The sequence below is a fragment of the Carassius auratus genome, chromosome 31, assembly GCF_003368295.1.
Source record: "Carassius auratus strain Wakin chromosome 31, ASM336829v1, whole genome shotgun sequence".
NCBI classification, from domain to species: Eukaryota; Metazoa; Chordata; class Actinopteri; order Cypriniformes; family Cyprinidae; genus Carassius; species Carassius auratus.
This window is the reverse complement of record NC_039273.1, coordinates 5,739,559-5,763,481: the sequence shown is the minus strand read 5'-3', so window position 1 is coordinate 5,763,481 and position 23,923 is coordinate 5,739,559. Positions and strand designations below refer to the sequence as shown.

The 23,923-nt window shown below is 34.0% G+C and overlaps 1 protein-coding gene across 1 annotated transcript; it reads left to right on the top strand.

Moving 5' to 3' along the window:
• The first annotated feature begins 4,213 nt into the window (after positions 1-4,213).
• cfap20dc (CFAP20 domain containing) lies at positions 4,214-23,923 on the top strand. Its single transcript, XM_026213175.1, has 17 exons — positions 4,214-4,504; positions 4,639-4,728; positions 5,454-5,547; positions 5,800-5,872; positions 6,180-6,294; positions 6,447-6,600; positions 7,340-7,477; positions 8,953-9,132; positions 9,275-9,388; positions 10,076-10,207; positions 13,820-14,133; positions 16,739-17,074; positions 18,952-19,107; positions 19,795-19,866; positions 21,299-21,360; positions 23,104-23,195; positions 23,657-23,923. Exons 1-17 carry the CDS (start codon positions 4,484-4,486, stop codon positions 23,767-23,769), a joined length of 2,256 nt encoding a protein of 751 aa, XP_026068960.1. The 5' UTR covers positions 4,214-4,483; the 3' UTR covers positions 23,770-23,923.

Genomic DNA, 23,923 nt, shown 5'->3' with positions numbered 1-23,923 from the left:
ATTTTGTATGAGAGACACGTGACATGAAACTTTCCCAAACACTTGCAAAATCATAAGCCTAATTAGGGACGGTAAAGATTCAGTTAAATCGTAAACATAAAATTAATAAATAAATAGCTTTTGTCGTGTTATCTTGATTGAACTCATCATTTTAAGGCAACCATGAAACTTTTTGGTAAGTGTTAAACTAATTGTAACTGAGTGAGTTTAAATTTGAAATTTGACTTAAAGGTACAGGTTGTATGACCTGCCACGAGAGGGCGCCCTACCAAAACAATAACAATCGCGTGGTTTGATGACGCTAGGAAGGAGTGTGGAATGATGGGATTTGTTGTCTTCTACCCAGCGGCTAACGGCCATCAATCAGACAGAAATATATATCAAGGATTTAACGGATGAGGAAAATTTTTTATAAATGTTGTGCTTGATTTCATAATTTTCAAACACAAGTTCAACGATTTGCACGAGTAGAGTACATACAAAATCGATGCAAAGACGCGATCAGAATATGTGTCATACTCGTCCTCGCGCGGGTCTATAGACGTGATGCCCTGCGTTTGGCCTGTATGCCCAATAATACTAATCTTGTTGGTAGTTATAATAGCATATGTTTTCTGTAAAGATACGAATCAAAACAACTCACCTGTCGAGTAAAACACAAGTTTACGGGAGCTGTCCTTGTCGACAGAACCAGCGGCAAATGGTGAACAGTAATTATGTTCCATAAATAAGTAAAACATGCAAGAAAAAGTAAATAAGGAACTGCTTGAAGCAAGCTAGTGGTTTGCTGGACGCTAGACACTACTTCCGCATTTGTCCACGACACTGTTGTCATGTGGTTTCTGCGTCAGTAAAGGCGGCAACAAAGGGTAACTAACGTCATTGACAGGTGACTGCACTACCCCGTGTCACTGTTTAGAATGGGGATTTTCTCATAATTTACAAGTAGTTGAAAACATTAGAGATATTGTTAGTAATCAGCTGGACAAAATATGTAACATTAGCCTAGTGGTTTTTGGATATTTTACTGCAAATATCTTTCAAACTGTACCTTTAATCCTCTTGTTTACAACAAAACAACGTTAAGTTAAAAAGTAGTTTCATATTTTAGATTTTATATAACAGTTCAATAAAAAATAGTTTCATATTAAGTAACTTACATTACATACACAATATTTGTTTTAAAGCTTGTTTTTCGGTTGAGTGAATGTCATTCAAATGCAGTAGATGACCTTTGTTCCTGAATGAATCAGTATTTGGGAGCAAATCGGTTGAATTAATGGTTTAATGATTCACTCAAAAGCCCAGCATGTAACCATGTAACATCCAGAATGGTATGGTTGAGATAACTTAAATATCCAGCTTTACTAAAGTTAATTAAACTCATCAGTCAAGCATGAACACTTACTTTTTTTAAATTCTAATGTTACATTTTAAGTTGTGACAAGTAATTGCAGCAATTTCTTTATTTATTTCTATAGTGCGTAAGCTACACCGGTGCAGATAAATGAAATTGGAAACCAACAGTTATTCTGAAAACAATTCAAAATATATGTACTGGAAAAAATGAATGTGTTATTTTCTACTTACAGGTCATAAAGCACAGATGTTTTAAATAAGTTTCTCATCATTTAATTAAAGGAAAACTTCACACCTAAATCATAAAAACAAAACAGTCATTAATTGTTCAATGGGACTTGTTTCCCTGTTGAGCCACACTCCTTTTGACTTTCTGTCTGTGAATAATTTGCAGTTTATTAGCAGGTTGTTTACATGTTTATGACACATGAAAAAACGCTTTCTACACCAGGGACGGACAAACTAAAATAGTTTTACAGTGCAATTATGTTCTGTATAATTGGTTTACATAATAAGAAAAAAGTTTCTTACATGTATACTTGGAAAAATTGTTGCCACACAAAGAAATCTTGAGGTTCCTGTCACATTTCTTTGACAGTGGAATGATGGTTAGAAAGTCTATGGTTTATAAGTTAATTGCTGAGGCCATTCTCTCTAAAGCAAAGACAACATTTTATAGGCAAATATATTTATACAGTTTGCATCTCATGCAGCCAGCTGAACCTCAAGAGACATGTTTAAGTAGATACAAAGATAAAACAGAAGCGTATGTGCAAATTACTAGCAAAGAGACTGGATTCATCACCATTACAGTGAATGTGACATTTAAAGTTCATTGGTTATCTTTGCCTTCTGTGGTACTGAAAGTTCTATATTAATGTGAAACAATAATAACTCCAATATAGAAACATTGTGGCCTCCTTAGACATTTCAGTTTTATCAGAGTAATAAAATCAACCTTACACTGAACAGAGTAAATGTAACTGAAGCCTCTGTGCTCTCTGGAGGTTACATTTCTATAGATATGAATATATAGTGATAATAATGAACTTTAAGATTTTTGGATTGAAGTCAGTTTCTCTTATAATACGCATATAATAAACATAGATTTGTTAAATGCTAAACCAAAGGCATGCATTTGTTTAAAAAAAAGAAAAAAAAAGTTATTTTTAAAGAAATAGTTCACCCTAAAATGAAATGATTTGTGTAATATTTGAGATATAAAAAAAATCTATATTCAAAAATTTATTACAAATTGATGAACTCATCATTATGCAAACATGTCCACACCAAAACAAGCTCATAATTCACTATTTCATTTACTGTATGCACATATGCTGAAGCAAATTAACATTGGCAACAGCAGTAATTTTAAGTGCGGTATGCACTCAATAAATATCTTAATATGAACTCTGCAAATGCATTAAGACAGAAGATGATGTAAATGTCTGTTTGCATCCATAGGGCTAAATAATGCATATCTGTTAGATTTGAAATGACAGCTCAGTGGAGATTACAGAAAACTGGGGTAATAATTCTCAGTATTCAACAAATTGCCTGCATTTATTATGAAATGGCACACTTTGTGGTTTCAAATATGTTGTTAGCTTATTGATAATATGAGTGTGTCTATTCAGGTATGTTCCAGGCTGCCATCAAATTACATATTTGACCTTCAGTGACAATGGCCTTAATTTGTATTGCTTAGTAATAGACTTATTAAAAACCTTCCAAAATCCAATTTTGGGAGCAGTTTGCAGTTGCATCATTAGTATTGAAATGCATGTAAAGCTTCACCATCTGCTTTGTCACACAAACGCAAGACACACTTCTCTTTCCAAATTATCATGGATAGGAACTCAACGGATAATATATCTTTTTTTTTTTTTTAGCACATTGAACAATGAATACCAATTCTCTGTTGATGCCGCTCTCCAGAAGTCACGAGGTAAAATACTGAAAGATTAATCTCTGACTTACAAAAACACATGGATTTGACATTCACCATTCAAAAACGATGAATGATTCACAATGCACTTAAAACAGTGGGTCTAAGGTGTTGCAAGACTTTGAGGAAGATGTTATTACTAACATATGCAATTGCACTGTCATTCAAAATGCACTATAGTCCACTTTCTGTGTCTACAATATTAAGACATTCTGCATGAGTGAAGAGAGGCATATTCACCATGACACAGAGTAGTTCAGATAAAATCAAGTTAATTAACAATGAGCACAGACAGAATGTCAAGGTATTTTTATTTACCTTAGAGTACACTATAAATACCATGGTACATGAATATGGTAAACATTCAGTATTATAATAGAATATACTTTTAGGCAGTTCTAATATATATAATATATTACAAAAAATAGAATTACATACAGTTTAAGGCTTGTGTATATACCAGTATATATGCATAAACATTTCATTAATTGAGCTGAATTCTTTTATATGATACAAAAGCATATTTAAGCAATACAATTTAAATCAAAAGTAGTATTCAAAATATTCTATTCACACACATCAGAGTCATTTTTATTAGTCAAACTGAAGTTCAGCAACAAAACATTCATATTTTAAATAGATAGATAGATAGATAGATAGATAGATAGATAGATAGATAGATAGATAGATAGATAGATAGATAGATAGATAGATAGATAGATAGATAGATAGAGAAACAAACTACAGTACACATAGCAATACACAAATTAATTTCTTTGAATTTCATTCTGTTTCAGTTCAACTTGCGATATATTTAAATTCGCTTTACATTTTGCATAAACTGGAATTAAATTAAATTCAGACTGCCACTGCCAAGGTGATAGCGTCCCGTTGTCATAGCAACGACCTGCCGCCGCGTCTTGCCAGTGTTATAGCTTAACAGCTAACCAACTGTTTTAACTAATAAAGCGCTCTTACAGCTAATAAATGAACAAACGGACCGAGACGTGGTTAAAATATGTTTTGCGCTAGTCATATACAATTACCATTAGCAACTGCTGCAGTATAAGTTAGCTTAGTTCTTTATTATGAATCAGCTTTTGTTCGTTTCGAATTCGACAGAATAAAGCAGCCATCATATTTCAGTCTTTTTTCATATCTCAATCCTTTGGAAGCATGTTCAGGAACGATTATCAGGTAATGTAAGCATTAAACATTCGCTAAGTATCAGCGGTTCTTTTCAGTGCTTCTCATTGAGTGTGTGTGTGTGTGTGTGTGTGTGTGTGTGTGTGTGTGTGTGTGTGTGTGTGTGTGTGTGTGTTTGTGTGAAGGGTGGCCTCACGGTGGACATCTTCAGTGCACAAGGAAAAGATCCCGTGGCAAAATGGAAACTATATGGCAGGAAATCTTCAATATCTAAAGTATGTTTCAGTAATGACATTTTTTAGCACAGTGAAAGAAGGATTGTTGTTTTAAAATTATTGTTTTTAACTGATCTTAGAAAAAAAAAACATTCTATATAAATTTCCATACCTGTTTTACAATATTTTTATTTTGAATTTAGCTTAAAAGACTACTATAGACAACTTAATCAAGCCTCCAATTTGACAGCTTACCTCATACAGTGTCACAATGTCTCACTAATGGGGCATGTTGTCACAAATTCAGCATGTTCAATGAACTGTATCTTTTTTTTCTGGGCAATAATGGTGAAACTTTTCCATTGCTTTTTTTGTAGCCAAGACTGGCATGTCAAAAAAGAAGTTGGCCTTCAAAAATGCATGTAAAAAAAAAAGAAAAACATTAGAAGTAATAATAATAAATAAATAAAAACTTGGAAATACAGTATAGAACACATATTCTTAGAGACAGTTTGTGTGTCACTGTAAATAATCTCAGATAGAACTGGACGAAGGGTTATTATTTTACTTTCTCAACTGAAACAATTCAACTAACAGCAAAAACTAATTAAATCAATACCACGAATCCAGCCAAAATAGCTAAACACTACAGAATGTGCATAAATCCATGCAATGTATTTTTATTTTTATTTTTTATTTTTTTGTGGGTAGCATAGTAGTAATACTTCTATAGAGGGTTATTTGAAGCATTTCTGTCATTGATTTTATTTTCTCTTTTTTAACAGGTGTTTGATAAAGAAGTGAAGGGCTTTGTATACTGTCTTGAAGGCAGCAGTCAAACAAACAAGATGCAGTTACCTAAGGATAGCAAGATGACTCGTAAGTGCTAACAAAACCAGAAGAAATCTCATATGACAAAAAAATATTTTATATGTTTATAACACGTGAACATATATCTGAATACAAATCTACTATATTACAACATATTACCAAATTTAATGTTACTGAATCATTATAAATCTAAGTTTGAGCTCAAGTAGGCTATTGCATCCCTATTTGCATTTAGCCATAGCATAGTGCCTGTGCATATCTCTTTCACATCTTCTAATCTCACGTTTCTTGTCCCTACAGTTGGTCTGATTCAGAAGTTTCTGATCCTACAGGTCAACGTTCCTTTGGGAAAAGATTTTTCCACTGAGATTTTGTAAGTCCCGGCTTTTCTTTTTTAAAATTCATTTCAAATTTAGTGTCATTGTTAACAGGTTCCTTCCGACATCTATTTTCAATCTACTGAAAACAGTCTTGTTGTGCTACTTTGATATAGTTGAAATTCAGAGAAAGTGTGGAGGGTTTATTACCCTGGAGGGTGAATTAATTCACACTTTCACACATGCAGATTCCACTCCTACACATTCTTCTACACACAGACACACACACACACTGGAAAATGGTTTAAGATCTTTCCATCTGCTACATAGAGCAAGCGGTTTCTTTTCAATGCTGTCTTCCAGAGTGACTGATGAAGAGCATCTAAAGAAGAGACTCTACTTGTCTACTGTGCATAAGGAGCTCTCAGCAACCCCTTTGCATGCGAGAATACCTCTATCGTGTCTCAAACGCAATACAGTAAGTCCCAACTGCTGCATTCTCCACGACTGTCTACAGATCAGTCAAATCAGTTGATCTTAGCTTAGTGAGATTCTTTGTAACATGACCAAAGAAAAGTCCTGAAAAATGTTCTTGAGCTAGTATGATAAGGTAGCCCTGTCTGTGTGCAGTGGTGTAATCTGTGTATCGATCTGGACTCTCTCACCGCTGAGATATTCAGAGGGACACGCTTCGTGTCTGTGGATGGCATCATCATCTCTGCCTGCTGTAAGGTCCGCCGCATCTTCACGATGAAGAATGAACCTGCAGACTGCACGGATGGAGGTTAGAAGAAAATGCTTCCTGTGCTTTACTTCATGTATACCATTTTGTGGCTCAATTTTGAGTTCACTTTGGTGTCCAAGTACTTTAATTAGAGCATATTTGTTTAAAGAAATGTGACTAATATAGCTTGTAAATACAGACAAATAAAGTTTAGCAAAAACAAAAAAAGCAGCTAGTTTGTCCCTAGCTTCATTTATGCTACATTTGCATTAATAATAATTACAATAACAATAAATAACAATAAAAATAAATTAATCCAATAATAAATTAAATTAACATTATAAATTATTTAAAAATATGTATTTAAAATCATTTTTAGATTATATTATTATTAATTTTACAATGAATGTTAATAATATTTAAACAATTTAGTTAATAAGCTTAACAATTAATTAAACAAATTAATTTTAAAAGTTAAACTGTATTCAAACATTCATAAAATCAAACTCACACAACAGAGTTGCAAGAAACTGCAAAACTCAGAAAATACAACAGCGTATGAAATAAAGTGTTTGACCTTGGTTAAAAGTCTGAAAGTTAAGCACATCTTTTCACTGACCATTTGTTGAAAAGGATAAATAATTCATGGAAAGTGCCCAATGCTTCGCCTTAATATTCTATTTTTTACACTTTAGCCTAGATCTGTTTCTTAACTTGGTGAAGCATCTTCACAACATTGTTTACTCATTCCCTGAAAACATTCGACTTTAAAAAAAATAAAAATGTATTCAATGTTTAGAAATAAGTAATGGTCCCAAAGAAGAGATTCCGAGGAACTGTCAGTTTCCTAGTGAAGTGCAGAACGTTGTCCAGCTGGTGAACATGAAGACATTGGGACAGACTGATTTAAAGAGTGGACCAACAAACTCAGATGCAGGTCAGTTCCACAAGCACAAATCCATTCTTTACTTCCTTTCTATTTGTAGTTTTGTGTGTTTTCCTCTTGTTCTTTGCTAAACAGAAGGTCAGACCCTCTGCAGAACTCTCCTGCTATTTGCTGTCTGTTAGTTTGCTGACAAGAGACACCTCTTGCCAAGAGAGCTCTAATCATCTCTGTTTAGTCACATACCTGTCCACTCTGCCAGCCCAGTGAAACCTTCATAGCTGTTCTAACAGTTTTTATTCATCCAGACATCTGTTGGCCTCACAGTGCCAGACTACTGTCATCTCACCTTTAAGTTTTCGAAAAAGACTCAAGTAATGCCCTAGCAAGTTATTAATATAACAGTAGTTCAATCTCTAACAAGAGGTGTTGTACTGTAAATATATCATATAAAATGTTTCTACATGTACAGATATTGCAACAAAAGACCACAATCTGTTGTTCTATATTAATAATTTTTCCCTGTTTCATCACTTAGCAACAACGTATCAAAACACCGTGGGCCTCGTGTATAAAAGCATGTAGTCGTAGCTCACAGCCTTGGATCCGGAGCTGGCTGTTATATTGAAATGACAAATGGCAGTATTTTGTGTTTTGTTGCCGGGTTGCCATGACCTTAACGCTGCTTTTTCTTGCAGCACTGTGCTAAATAACAATTGAAAATATGCCAATTCCAAACCAACAGATGGCAAGGGCCTCACCATTACAAGGATTAGGAATATGAAAACAGTCTATTGTTATAGAGGATGTTGTGATATTGTTAGTCTAAATACAAACAATATTACATTATCTACTTTAATACGTTATCACTTTGCTTGAACGGCAGATGCTTGAATACTCAGGGATTCATTTTTTGTTTTTTTTGTTTTTGGAGCTTCATATTTGATACATCAGGTATATATGGCTCATATTGTATACTCGAGGAGGAAAAAATATATTTTTTTAAATATGACGTTTGGTGCAGTTGCTGATAAAATTCTGATAACTTGCATTATAAATCAATGAGATCTTTAATAGCAGACTACTATAAGAGTATAGCAGACTACTTACATAAAATGTATGTAAATATTAGTTTCCACTCTATATCTCCCGATAAAATGTTTTAGTTATATGATATTTAAATGCTTAGTTTTATAATCAAAGCTCTATCATTTTTATTGATGGGGGAATCATATAATGCAATACAATACAATGATGATTGAGAGATTTGAAAACGCCTCCAAAACCTGATATATCATGTACAATATGATACTCATATTTTAATATTTTTTCTAAATGATGTATGGATAATCAAAATAGGTCGCTTCAGTCCAGTAAGTGAAATATTACTTACAATATAAATATATTTTATTATATTTTATATCATTTAGAGGTCTTAGAAAAGTGCATATCAAATATGAAGGTAGGCTTTATAGGATTAAGTATTCATCTATGCTTTGGTAAGTGTTTTGTGCATGACTGTTTACTAGAAGAGACAGGTGGTGTCAAAGAATCCATCACAAGGGGTCCTACACCGCGGGACTCCTCCCATATTGCTTTTGGTTCAAAAGTTATCGGACCCCCTCCGCTCACCGCCAGGAAGAGCAGCACATCTGCAAACAGGAAAGAAGAAAGAGCGAAGTCAGAACTGAGCCTCAATATACCGTCAGGCAAATACACTTTCATTTGTTTTCTTGACACATAACATTATCTAGTATATTGTGGGGTTAATGAAAATTTTGGTACAAAAATTGGATTTTACTAATAACAATGTGGTTTGTTATTATACACTTATTGTGTTTCTAAATATAGACAGAACTGAAAATGTACAGCCACGACCACCACTTGAAAGGCCATCTGCTGAGAAAATAGGCTCTAGGAGACCACAGAGAATCCAATATGTGAGGAGAGGAAAATCAAACACAGGTGAGATTATTAAATGCACCGTATATATTAAATATATACCGTATATACACTATTCTTCAAAAGTTTGGTGTCTGTAAGAGTTTTAAAATGTTTTTGAAAGTCTCTTATGCTCACCAATGCTGCATTTACAGTAAAACAGTAATATTGTGAAATATTATTAGTATTTTAAATAATTAGTTTACAGCAGCCATTACTGCAGAGATCGGTGTCATATGATCCTTCAGAAATCATTCTAATATGCTGATTTAGTACTCAATCAATATTTCTTATTGCTTAATAAAGTTGTGAAGTTCTTAGAATTTTTATGGAAACCGTGATACATTTTCAGGATTCTTTGATGTACAAAAAGTTCAAAAGAACAGCATTTATTTGAAATATTTTTGAAAACCTTTGTAGCATTTTAAATGTCTTTACCATCACCTTTAATCTTTTTTATTATTTATTTATTTAGTTAATTAAAAATGTTGATTAAAACATGATTTTTCATGTTCTCAGTACTGATATTTTGCATTTGGCCATCAAAATCAGCACTTTTTTATTTTATTTTAATGTTAATCAGACAGATGATTTTCTCCCTAGAGATCCATGCCATTAGTTCTCTTGAAATTAATTCCATGTTGACTTTTGAAGTCTGCTGCTACTACAATGACACTCTATTTTATTTTGGTCTCATATGGTCTCTCAAAGATAAAGAAGGTGGCAAAATTAGCCTGAACCCAGAGGGACCTGAGCTTCAAGGAAAAATTGCATCATCCTCACTTCAGACTCTGGGCTCTGACTTACCAGGAGAAGATAAATTAACCGATCCAGTTCTACGGGGTGAGTAATTATGTTCCTTACTTGTTATAGTGGGGAATCTTAAACTGCTGGTTTGACCTGACATCCAACTTGGATGTATAAGACTAACGGTGGTTCTCACTATGGCAACCACCACTATTATTATTACTCATATCAGTGAAGGAAATGCTAACTGTTTTCATTAAGTAAGTCGACCCACACCATTTGTTTTGCTACTGTAAAAGAAACTCAAATTGTGTGGCATGTTCTGTGGTCTGTTTATTTTTTAATTATTAATGACATTTTTTAAGTGATGTGGTTTTCACCTGAAGGGTGAAACAATTAGATGAGAAAAAAACTGAATAAAAATAACACTTTTGTCTTCTGTAGGGATGCTGTATAGTTGAATCAAATTCATTCACGACTGACGATTTTTGCAACATTATTGAACTGAACTGAATCAACATTGAACTGACTCGACTTGAATAACATTACTACTCTTTTCACCTGAGCTGATTATCGCTGAATTTAACTTGTTTCATAATTGATGAATTTAACATAGTCTTGTTAGAGCTGCTTAATAGCAGAAATTGAATATTTTATGAAGTTTGCATCATTGATTCTTTTACTTTTCTGTTTCATTTTGTATGTAAGGCTACTTTAAAACAATCTCTATCATAAAAAGCATTATATAAATAAAGGTGACTTGACCAAAGGCAAACCAAACATACTGAAATCTGTCTTGACGCCGACAGAGAACACGGGCAGTTGTTCCACGTTAACAATCCTTTCCCACGGAGTAGGTCTAACTGGAACTTCCCTTTAGCAGAGGAAAGAGAGTTCATTAGTGGTAATGGGACATTAAATACACTGTGTAGGTCAGAAAGAAGTCTCCGGGGTTCAGGCAAGCTTGCAGCGTGGGCAATTAGAAAAGGTGATTACAATATAAGCTTGTTCAAAAACGTGCCAGGAATCGAAATATGCTAAACCCTTCCGGAATGGAAAGAGCGAAGGCAACTCTTGAGAGGTGCTCTGTGAGCGTGCATGCTTTAATTAGATGAAACACTACTCTGTGAAGAGCTTAATAGAGCCTTTACATCACTTTATCTGACATGGCTACTAAGTTGTTGTTTCATATTTCATTTTAATATGTAATCAGTTGTTTAGTCGATAATGTCTTTATTATCAATGCATGTGAGCAAAACAAACAATAAAACACGGGTGGTTCAAAACAACCAATAAGAAAGGAAATCACAAATGAGATCTCTGTATCTCAGTTGGACAGCAATTAGACTAAATAGAGAAAAAGAAATGGAGACAGGTAAAGTATCTAGCTTTTGATGAGAAAAAGTGGTCTCAGAAAGCCATCCAAAAATAAAAATGTGCTAAAACTCACCCTTATGCCATCTAAGATGTAGATGAGTTTGTTTCTTCATTGGAACAGATATGGAAAACATTTAGCAATACATAACTTGCTCAATGGATCTGCTGCAGTGAATGGGTGCCGTCAGAATGAGAGTCCAAAAAGCTGATAAAAACATCATTTTCATCATTTCTTTCATCCAAACACACAGCTGACGGGACCCATTCACTGCAAAGGAGACGTTGGTGAGCAAGTTATGTAATGCTACATTTTTCCATATCTATAGGTGAGTAATGTTTTAGCAAACAGTCATTTCTGGGTGAACTATCTCTTTAAATGAAACCTAGCTGGGAAGTCTTAGTTATGAGCTACAAAAGAGCAACCACTGAGCAATAAAAAAAAATATTTGCTGTAATATTACAACATTAATCTGAATACGTTCCTCTAATAGTCCACATGACGTTATGGGAAATGTAGAGTTATCAAAATGACCTGTGAGTTTGTGGACAATGACAGTCATCAGCCAGAGTAATTTAAAGCGCAAAACAATTTGTTCGGCTATCCACTGCCCTTTCTTTGTCCTTGTCTCTAGGTACAAGAAAGTACAGCTTAGGTTCACAGTTCACACAACTTCCCAGCGGTTTAGACTTTTTGCTGCTGTGCATTTTGCTGAAGTAGATCAAAGCTCTGTACGCTCACATGGCAAATTCATCACTTGGTCTCTGTGGTGTCTTTTGCTCCCTGCTCTCTGGGTGTCTTCTCTTTAGTATGAGAGCATGTGGACCCCACAGGCGCACATCGCCTTATCTGAATTATGATCTTACTTTACCATTGCTCCCTATCTACTAATGATGCTGTTTTTGTGTAAGTGGGAAACCCAGAAGTGGTTCTCTTCTCCATTCCCAAACCTATACACACACACACATACTGTACACAGCAAGTTAATACTATTTTTCCATTATTCTCTTAGGACCGCAGATGTAAATTCCTGCCATCTACATCTTTAAAATATTGTTTCAGTGTGCATCCCCCATTTATGTATATTTTAAGGCATAATTAAAGCATAATGCCGCAGTTATCAAATGATAACGCTGGTAAGCGTAGATTAATTCATCTCAATCTTCAAGGCATATGCTCATTAAAATGAACGCAGGCAAGAAACACGAGTGCTGCTATAAAAAATGGAAGACGAAACATTATGTTTAGTAATTAGATCTCTATTATTTATCTTTATAGAAACAGTAAGTCAGTGGAAGAAAGAGAAACAGGCAGAAATTGTTTTCTCTGCATTATTTCCACCAGGCATTGTTTCCAACACAGCTTTTTTCACAGAAATGGTGCACTTTTGCAAATAAACAAAAGCAAAATCTCTCTCCTTAAATGATTGTATGTATCGTCTCTACTGTTATGAGAAGTCACTTTTGCTCACCTCGGCTGCTTTTATTTGATCAAAGTTAAAATAAAACAATATTATTATGATATATTATTTAATATTTGAACATATTTTAAAATGTAATTTATTCTTGTGATAACAAAGCTGAATTTTCAGTATCATTACTCCAGTCTTTGGTGTCACATGATCCTTCGGAAATCATGCAAATATGCTGATATGCTGCTTAAATAAAACGTCTTATCATTATCAATGTAGAAATCATTCGTGCCCCTTAATATTTTTGTGGAAATTAATTTTATTTTATTTTTTTTATTTTTATTTTTTTTTATGTGAACGTCTTTACTCTTACTCTACTCTTTTTAATGTGTCCTAACTCATTAAAAGAAGCATTTTTTTATTATTATTATAACTAACCCCTAAACTTTTCAATGGTAGTGAATACAGTTGCCAAAAAAAGTACTGGGACAAATTTTGACACTTAGGCAAACAAATATATGAATTTCAGTGCATTATACTTGGTTTTACAACTAGAAAGTGTCCAAATAAATTTTGTCTTAATTTCAAACAATATAACTATTGTTTTATCATACTTTTTTGTAAAATTGTTGCTCAATTAAATACTGTAAATGACACTTTGTGTTTTTTTATATAATGTATGTGTGGCCTAAGGCATGTCAATCAGTCAAAATAAAGCCAGACAGCATTTAAGAACGAGACTAAACACTAACATAAAGTACAGCATATTTAATATTGTAACAAATGGTAATATTATCTCCATGTCTCCATGTCACTTTTTACCCTTTAAGTTGCTAACTGGGTGATTGATGTCATCTTAATTTTGTTGTGTAGAGATATGCAATGACAATAAAAACTAAACTAAACTGTAATATTTCTGCAGACTGTGCTTCTAGTGTGGATACATCTGGGTCACCCTTCAAGCCTCCATGTGCTGTTTCACCTCCAGAATGTGTTCTGACTACAGATGATGCTGACCTTTGTGACACAGAAACTGAGCTCTCTCTCTGTGATGAGGAATACGAAGAGGAAATCTTCACTTTCTCCTCATGCCCTCACTCAGCCAGACGGAATCAGGCTAGCAGCAACCCTGCCGAGGATTTGACCTTTGGCCTTAAAGGTCACAAGCTGGTAACAGAAGGAGATCGCAAAGATGCACGTCTGGAGGATGATTTTGTCGGTAGTGAGAGTGAAGAGGTATGCAGGCAGCACTCACTTTAACATGCAGAGACAGCAGTATGTTTATAGCTTTGACATAAACTGATTTTACACAGGACTTGAGACTTGCTTCTCGCATACAACAGATTTGAGGACATTCAGAAACTTAATAAAGTAATTTGAGCGTTTAATCTATTGGGAAATCAAGTGGTTAGTATAGCTGCACAACATATATGTATAGCTAAATTGTGATAAATTGTGTACAATATAGATATAAAAACATTAATTAAGCTCTTGGACAAGAAAAAAATGCATAGTTTCTGACAGATTGGATAAGTCGATGGTATTACTGTTTCATTGGGAATTATAAGTTGACGTAATTAAAGCATAATGCTGCAGTTATCAAATGAAAAAGACTGGATTAATTCATACTTGCTCTCAGTTGGCAAGCGTAGTTGAATTCTTCTCGATCTTCAAGAATTCTGCTTCTGCACTTATTTGCATATACTCATTAAAATAAACGCAAGCGAGAAACACGTGTGCTGCTATAAGAAATGAAAGACAAAACATTATGTTTAGTAATTACTGTAGATATCCATTATTGATCTTTATAGAAACTATAAATCAGTGGACAGAGAAACAAGCAGAAATTGTTTTCTTCCGTTCAGTTCATTTCTGACGAGACGGCATTGAGCTCCATGGTGCTCTCAGGTTCTGCGTCCACTGAGAGGAACATCGTTCATTTATTCGCAGTCTGTTTCGTCTCCTACTGGGAAATCAGTCTCATCTTTGGCATATATGTTCTGCAGCACTTAATTAGAGCTTTTTGATTGATATGGCTGACAGTTTTATTAGTTGTTTATTTCCATTTCTTTCCCCGTCCTTGATAAATCTATTTTTCATGTTTTTTAGTTTTTCTTTGATTCTTGGTTTTTCATCTGCATTCTCTTTAGTGGCAAATATCTGCATTTGTCTTCTTATTACTAATGGGAGATGACAAGAAATAAATAATGACTTCTGAACATTATATTTATGTTGTACCTCAATAACTTGCACCTATGTAAATCACTAGAAGCAGAGGTGATTATATTTGCCTAATGACTTTCATTAATGCCACAGAGTTGTCATCAGAAGATAGATGAATCAGTAATATATTGAAATTCATCTGTAACACAGCTTAATAACCACCGAACACATTCAGTTTCGTAGATAACCTGCCCAGTTTAAATGAATTCACTGCAAATAGATATAGGGCCGTGCCAGACTTATGTGTGTTTACCGAATGTCAGCATTTCTCATAGTGAGAGATGACACTTTTTTTAATCCAAAAAAAAAAAAAAACCCTGATATATTAAAACTGGTCCCTTCAGGGGATATGAGGATGGAACGAAAGGAGACAAAAACTCTGATCTGATGGTTCGGCTGGTCGTGCCCTTTTAGTGAGGTTGTCATCATTAGTGTGAAGCTTGCTGTTTAAGACCATTAGTGTAGATCAAAGCCTCACTAGTTTAAAGACCTTAACTTTTTCAAAACAGAGCAAAGGCGGACAACTTTCCGTGCACAGTGTCGCCCTGATTAATTACAGGTAACTCTGATGTTACTCCTCACGCGCCAGACTGTCTCACATCATGGCTATTAATGCGCTTCATCTGTGACAGCGTTGGCGTCCGAGATCCTTGCCAGAGATTTCATCATTTTCTTTATGACTCTATCAAAAGTTTGTTGATAAAGTTAATATTTGTGTTTTTAGGGAAGATTTGATTTAATAGTGCATTTCCTTCCTTGTGTTAACAACCCAGGCAGAAAGAAAATAATTGAGTGTAGTGGCGTTTTTCATTTCAATATGTCATAATTAGTGATGTTTGCTAAAGAAGTTTAGTTGATAAATTAAAGACCGACAGACAAGATATTCCTTAAAGGAATAGCCCACCAAATTTTATGTTAATTTACTGAAAATGTACTCACCCTCAGGCCATTCAAGATGTAGATGACTTTGTTTATTCATCTAAACAGATTTGGAAAAATTCAGCTTTCCATCACTTGCTCACCAACGGATCCTCTGCAGTGAATGGGTGCCGTCAGAATGAGAGCGGATAGAAACATCAAAATGATCCACAAATAATCCACACGATTTGTTTCTTACAAATCCATCAAATTTGTTTCTTACAAACATGGAGCCTTTCACTTCAAAAGACATTAACTGATGGCCTGGAGTTGTATGAATTAATTGTGGATTATGGTGATGTTTTAGGACTCTCATTCTGATGGTACCCATTCACTTAGTGAGCAAGTGATGTAATGCTAAATTCTCTAAATCTGTTCTGATGATGTAACAAACTCATCTATGTCTACATTTTTAGCAAATTTTCATTTTTGTGTGAACCGTTCCTTTAAAAGTCCTTTTTGTTACAGAAAAGCAGAAAATCCCATAGATGTACATTAAAGGTGACTAGAATATCATTAAGAACCCCCTAGTAACCACACTAGCAACTGAATAGCAACATGCTAAAAACATTGTAGCAATGAACTGGCAACAACCCCAACAACATCAACCATTTCATGACTTTCTTCAAAAAAAAAATTTTAACTTTAGTTATTTCATGCAAACTATTTCTAACACCAATTAATTATTTTTGCTTCACAGGATGAAATGCATACAGAGTTCCTTCATAGATGTGCAGTCCATTTCATTACTGCTCCCCCACCACCACCTTCAATACAAAAAAACACAGTCCTACCCAAGTTCTCTTCTGAGTCAATTACGACTCAGGCCTCCACAGCCCAACATGTCTCTGAAAGACCAAAGCGGCACGAACCCATGCGAATTGCACCAACCCGCTGCCTCTCACCCAGTACCAGACAAGGGAGCAGACTGGATCGGTCCGAAGCTGACAGAGCATTGCCTGATGGAGATACCAGGATATCTATCAACAGAGCATCTGTGCGAGAGATTTCACTGAAGAATTCTGGCCTCCAAAAGGTGAGCCTGTTTACCTTTGAAGGGATAAAAAAAAGGGAAAAAAAGAATTGAAATTCAATTATCATTTAATTACCCTCATGTCATTTCAAGCCTGTATGCATTTCTGCCGTGGAAGTTATTTTGAAGATTGTCTTAGAGTTTTTGTCTATATGATTGAAGTCAAATAAATAATAAAAAATGACAAAATGATAAAATAAAATCGACATAAAAAATCAACAAAAAAGAAGATTCATATAATTATCTATTTATACTGTTTATACAGTGAAAGTCAATGGGGTCATATGTTATTTGGACTCCAACATTTTCCTAATATTTTATTATGTGTTCCGCAGAAGAAAGCAAGTCATATAGGTTTGGAATGACATCGAGGTGAGTAAATGATAACAGAATTTTCATTTTTGTTTAAACTATACCTTCGAGGAATCAACACAAAGTTTCAAACATAATTTATGTATGACAGAGAAATGACCCTCAAAATATAGCAACCACTTGGGTTTTGTGGAGTGAACCCACACAAATCACATGGCCTTTTTTTAACCATAGCAAGCATGCAGGGTGAGAGGGGATCAAATCAAGCACATACTTCAGCAGAATTGGTGCACTCCAGCAGAGTGGCTTGTTTATGAGGGCCTCTGTTCTTATTGTAATTTCAGAACTGGTGTGGTTCTTATCTTCCCCAAAAGCTGGATATTTTAATCAGAATCCATTCAGATTGAGGGGACTGGGTTGTGCACTTGCATTCACTGATGCATTTGGAAATTGTTCTGCAAATGACTTGGATATAGAGTTCTTTTGTCTTTTTTGATTTATAAAACATATTTTCTGCGGTTCTGAAATCCAAGCAGAATTTATTATTATTTTTTTTTAAAGAGGGCATTCTTCCTTAGCTTAGTAGTTGCATTACTATAAAATTACTTTGTCTTGTACATTTGTCCTTTACAGATTAGATAATTCTTCAAACAGAGTAAAAACCTTGGTGTCTTCAACCATATGAATATATTTAAAAACTTATAATGATTTCATAAGGCAAAGAAAATGGAAGTTGTTTAATTCAGCGTGTTAGTTGAAATCTCTTTGTCATTTTTTTGTGAAATTTTATAATTTCTGTGTGAAAAATGTTTCAAGATAAATCTTGCACCATTTTTTTTACACTGTCCACAATCATGTACATTGGATTTTTTTATGTTAAAGGGATAATTCACCCCAAAATGAAAATATACCTTTAATAATTTACTCACCTTATATGTTGTTCCAAAGCTACTACATTTATTTCTTATGTAAGACACAAAAAGAAGGAATTCTGAGAAATTAAAGAATATTTGAATATCAAAATGACAGAATTTTTCAATCAACTTCAGAAGTTCAGCAAAGTCTCCATTTCATCTCATTGCTGCCTAGAAGAAACAGCTGGGCTATCAAAGTGAACTCAGTGCTCTTTCCTCTCTTAGAGGATGGAACATATTTGTTAAACAAACTAAACTGGTCCAAGCATTTAGCACAACTACCACAGACTCTCACCGCAGGTCTTAAGCGGTGATGAACTAAATGTTTTAAATAGAGTATGATGTGGGAATTGCTGATGATCATTAAAGATGCCTCATCACACTACTTTTCCCCCATTTAAACATGGCATAGATCTTTGATGCTGTTGAAGTTTGCTAAGCTTATGTGGAAGGTCGCTCATAGATCCAGGTAGGACTTCATATAAGTGGATTTCTAAGCAGCAGGCAGCCATCCCTGCTGATGTCTTGGCCTTAATGGGGGTGCCAATTAGCTTGCAAGTTTTGATTGATTGCTTACTAATTAGCATACCCAGTAACGATCGTACTCATTACACACTGGCACTGATGAAGTAATGAGATTTTTGGGCTTTACAGGTGAGTTTCGATGAGAGGGTTCAACCTCTGGGTTCCAGCAGGTGTGATCTGAGGAGAAGTCAAGACGAAGAGGATGAGCTACGCATGTTGGCCAGTTTGAAGAGAGAGCAGGAGGAAGAAGGAAACGTTGGTGGCCCGGGCCTTAGTGCATCACAAGTAAGAAATTCATATTCATATTTCAACCTAAAACAAAGCAAGAAAGCACATAAAAAAATATATACAGCTATATATATATATATATATATATATATATATATATATATATATATATATATATATATATATATATATATATTAGACACACACACACACACACACACACACACACACACACACACACACACATACATACATACAATGCATATTTTTAATATACACATTACTTTTCAGTAGTTTGGGGTCAGTAGGGTTTTAATTATTTATTTGTTTATTTTAAGAAATTAATAATTTTATTCAGTAATAAATGCAAGAAAAGTTGACCAAAATTGACAGTAAATAATTTTTTGACCTTACAAAAGATTTATATGCCAAATAAATGTTGGCCTTTTGAACGTTCTATTCTGTTAAGTAATCCTTAAAAAAGTTTAATAAGAAGAATGTTTCTTGAGCACCAAATCAGCATATTAATAATGATTTCTGAAGGATCATGTGACACTAAAGAGTAATGGCTGCTTTAGACTGCATTTTGCAATTTGATAGCATTTTTGATCAAATAAATGCAGCCTTGGTAAGTATAAGATTCTATGTTTTAATATTACTGACTTGAATTGATCCATATGACACACATGCTCTTCCTAAGTGTTGTGAGCGTCACAAGACAACCGCTATTTTCTCTTCCGTCAGGTTCACCACTGCAACATAAGTCTGAGTGCAAGCAGCGATGACACCTCTACCTGGACTCAGTGTATTCCTTTGGTGGGCTTACAAACCACACACTAATACACTATACAGACATTTAGGGCAGCTAGAATTACAGAAGTCAAATTCATTGCCACACTGATGGGAATTCCTGAATTCCTTCTTCATTATTATGCTCCTCAGTTCTACAGAGTGCTTTGTATGGATGAACTGTACCTAGTAGGCACATAATAGAGTGAATATTAAAACGATTTTCCTATTAAGCAGGACAATCAAGCAGTTTATATAAAACAAAACCACTAATTAGAGCTAAATAAACTCCCATGGCATTTCAATACCAGACCTTATCAATGCTGTTGTTGTCTGTTGATTGGAAAGATATGCTGCAACTGCTAATCATGCCTGGATCGCCTGGAATTGAGAAACTGCAAACTAGTGGACTGTAAGAAAACAAGAAAACATAGCAATACTGCCCCCATCAGGCGAGAAGAACATGCTGAATAGCTATTCAAGCGCTTCTCAACTGGTTTTGCCTCAGGAACCAGATTTGACATTAGACAGCAAGTGGTGGAACAACACTAACAAATAATTTATCATACAGAAGTAAACAAACAAACAAAAACTGCTCAACATTATATTCAAAGAAATAGTTTAAATAATCATTTAACTTTTAAAAGAATAGCAGAATCCACACAACAACTACAACAGTAGGAACGATATCGATGGAATCGATTTTTTTTTCAGCTGATGAACGATAAAAACATTGACAGCCAATCAGAATCCATTCTGCTTTAAAGCGCGATAATTTAAAGGGGCAGATCACAGAACTGCAGCATGCGCTTATAATAAACAGAATGCTATTGTGCGTTGATGTGGATGCTCATAATGTCATTGTTACACTGTAGTTATCGTTCTTGATGTGAACACATGGAACCGCATTAGTACTAGACTGCAGACCTGCAGCTCAGTTTTTATTCACCACCCACCGGTTGAGAACCACTGCTCCAAACTATAAAGGCTCATCTAGTGCTGTCAAACATTTAAATAATTAAATAAATAAAAAATTATAAAAGATTTTGTGTACATAATATATGTGTGTGTACTGTGTATATGTATTGTGTGTATATAAATGCACACATGCATGTATATATTCATGTAAATGAAAAACATGTAAATGTTTATAAATATTAAATAAATAAAATATTAATACATTTTTCAAAGTATATACTGTATAAATGTGTATTTATATATACATAATAAATATATACAGTAAACACAGATATATTATGTAAACAAAAACTTTTATTTCGGATGTGATTAATCATGATTAATCATTTGATAACACTACTTATATCATTATTTTACAGCAAGGAATGCAATTACCCGGAACATATTAGATTTTTCTACTAGACTGGAGCTAATATTGAGGAGATATGGCCCCTGAACCAGATTATAAATATACAATACTTGTTCTTTCTGTGCTTCACAGCCAGTGGATCAAGGCCAGCACTATCAGAAAGAAATGAACCCTCTTCTTCACTCTAATCCCAGGTAAGTAAAAATACAGTATTTTTAGCCTCTTTAAGTCTCTAAGGTATTATGCTAAGCCTGTCAGTATCTTAAATGTTGAGGCTCAGATGTGAATGAGTCATTTCAGAACTTTATCATGCAAGCTCTTGTCAGCCCTCAGACTCATGCACGTTCAATAATTTGGACTTTCTGAGAATTGGTAACAAAATGTGTCAGGGATAGCTTTTTGTGCACTGAACATTTTGAAGTTTCTATTGACAATTTTATTCAATGGTTCCAGGATACTAAAAAGAACTATTGAACATCAAAGCATAAAAAGAGAGCAGGTGGTGTGCTCCACAAAATGTTATGCCAGCCTTCAAAAGATGATGACAAAACTGCCAGACTGTCTACATAACAAAGCACTTAAACTCTTTGTCTCCTCGTTATTTTGCTTAGTTATATATATTAAATATAATAATAATTATGATTATAATTTGTTAATACTCATAACTATTTTGTTTATCTCTCTCTCTCTCTCTCTCTCTCTCTCTCTATATATATATATATATATATATATATATATATTACTGCTGTGGTATTATAATAATATTATTGTATTAGTAGTGTCATATAAATATTATATAAAACATAATTATAGTTATAACTAATAACAAACATTTTATATTTATGAATTCTTTATTATTGTTATTGTTATAATTACATTATTATTAAAATATTATAAAATTATTATTCAATTATTAATAATAAATGTGTCATTAGTTACAGCTATTTTGTTTATATAAAATGAATATACTATTACTACTACAAATATTGTTCTAATAACTGACCATGATAATGCTGACAAAAATATAATAATAATAATTTATTATTAATTAATTTGTTTTTATTATTATTATTATTATTATTATTATTATTATTATTATTACTATTATTGTTATAGAAGTAATATTTAATTAATTACATAAACAGAATTATTATTAATTATTATTATTATTACTATTAGTAGTAGTAGTAGTAGTAGTAGAAGGAGTATTTAAATAAATAAAAAGAAAGAAAGAAAATCTACACTATAATAAATAAATTAAATATTGTTTAGGAAGAAAATTATTCTGCATACTGACTGTTTATAAGTAGACTTTTAAATATAAATTAGCCAATCAAAAATCATTTATAGAACTGTGTTAATATTTTTTACACACCATTTACAATCCCAAAGCATAAGTATGGCTAGTTTCCTACGCAGAACTTTTCCTGTCAAGGGAAGCTGCCCACACTGCCACGCCTCAGTGATTAATTAAGCATGGTTGTCAGGGACAATGAATAAGCAGGAGTTCTGCATGTGCTCAGAGGCTTGCATGTGTCACCTAGCTGTCACCGCTGCAGCAGAGCTTGCTGGGAGGTCATCATCCACTTCCCTCCCGTCCCACCAGGGAACCTGTCCATCAGCACCACATGGTGCCTTGAAAAGTGTCATGAAAATGAGAGAATATGAAAGAGAGAGACATGCAGAAGGGGGGTCTTTCATTCACAACAAGAGGTATCATGTTAGCGACAGAGCAGAAATTTCGAAAATGGGCTTTGATACAGCTTCATATGATTCCAAAAGCTTCAGTATAATCAAACTATATATCATAGGTCAAGTCAGAAGAAAGTATATTTTAAGGACCATTAAGAGACCCCTGCTCCCAATTTTAAAATACAAAAAAAAGATAATTATACACTAAATTTGTTTTGTGATTAAATGGTTTAACCCTCTTCTAGAGACTGGATAGATGTCCTCAGCCCTCCAATAGTTCATCCAAATCAACAGACGGCAGATGGGAAAGAAGACCAAGGCAAGGTCTCACCCGGAGGTAAAAAATAAATAAAAATCCCCATCCTGGGCTCATATTCTCAACCCCTGTGTTGTTAAAAATAAATCATGATCTAGATTTCTCTTGGACAGAGAAGAACGGGTACAATTACATTCATGATTGATTTTTCCTTCTTCATCTAAAACCCAGAGTGATATTTCTGTGACAAGACTCTTAAACTGTTGTGAGACAGGGGCAAGTTATCAGGTTTTTCAGGATATTGAGTATTTCTAAAAGCAGGTTTATTTTTGAAAGTCAGTTTATGTCTTTTTTCTTTAGAAAACATATTAACTGTTAATACCCAGGAGGAAAACATTTTATGAAGAGTTAATACACTACATAGGGTAAATTATGTGAAATGCAAACTTTCTGTTAAATTGCCTGTTAGAAGCTTCTGAATGGCTTCTACTGAAATTGGTTTTGAAACACAATACTAACTCTTTTCTCTATGCTATCCACAGGGGCTATGTTACACAACAACAGTGGAGAGGAAGAGTTTCTTAATTTAATGTATGATTCCTGCCTCAACTGTTACTTTGATCCACAATCTGGCAAATATTATGAACTGCTCTGATCCCGAGAGGAGCTACATCTGCAACCATGTTTTTCAATCCGCTATTTATATGTATGGATAGGTTGAAGCATGTTGTCTTTCACAAAATGTGATGGGTTTTAATTAAAATTGGAGATTTATAGTGTATTTTTGTAACTGTTTCTACTATAATATA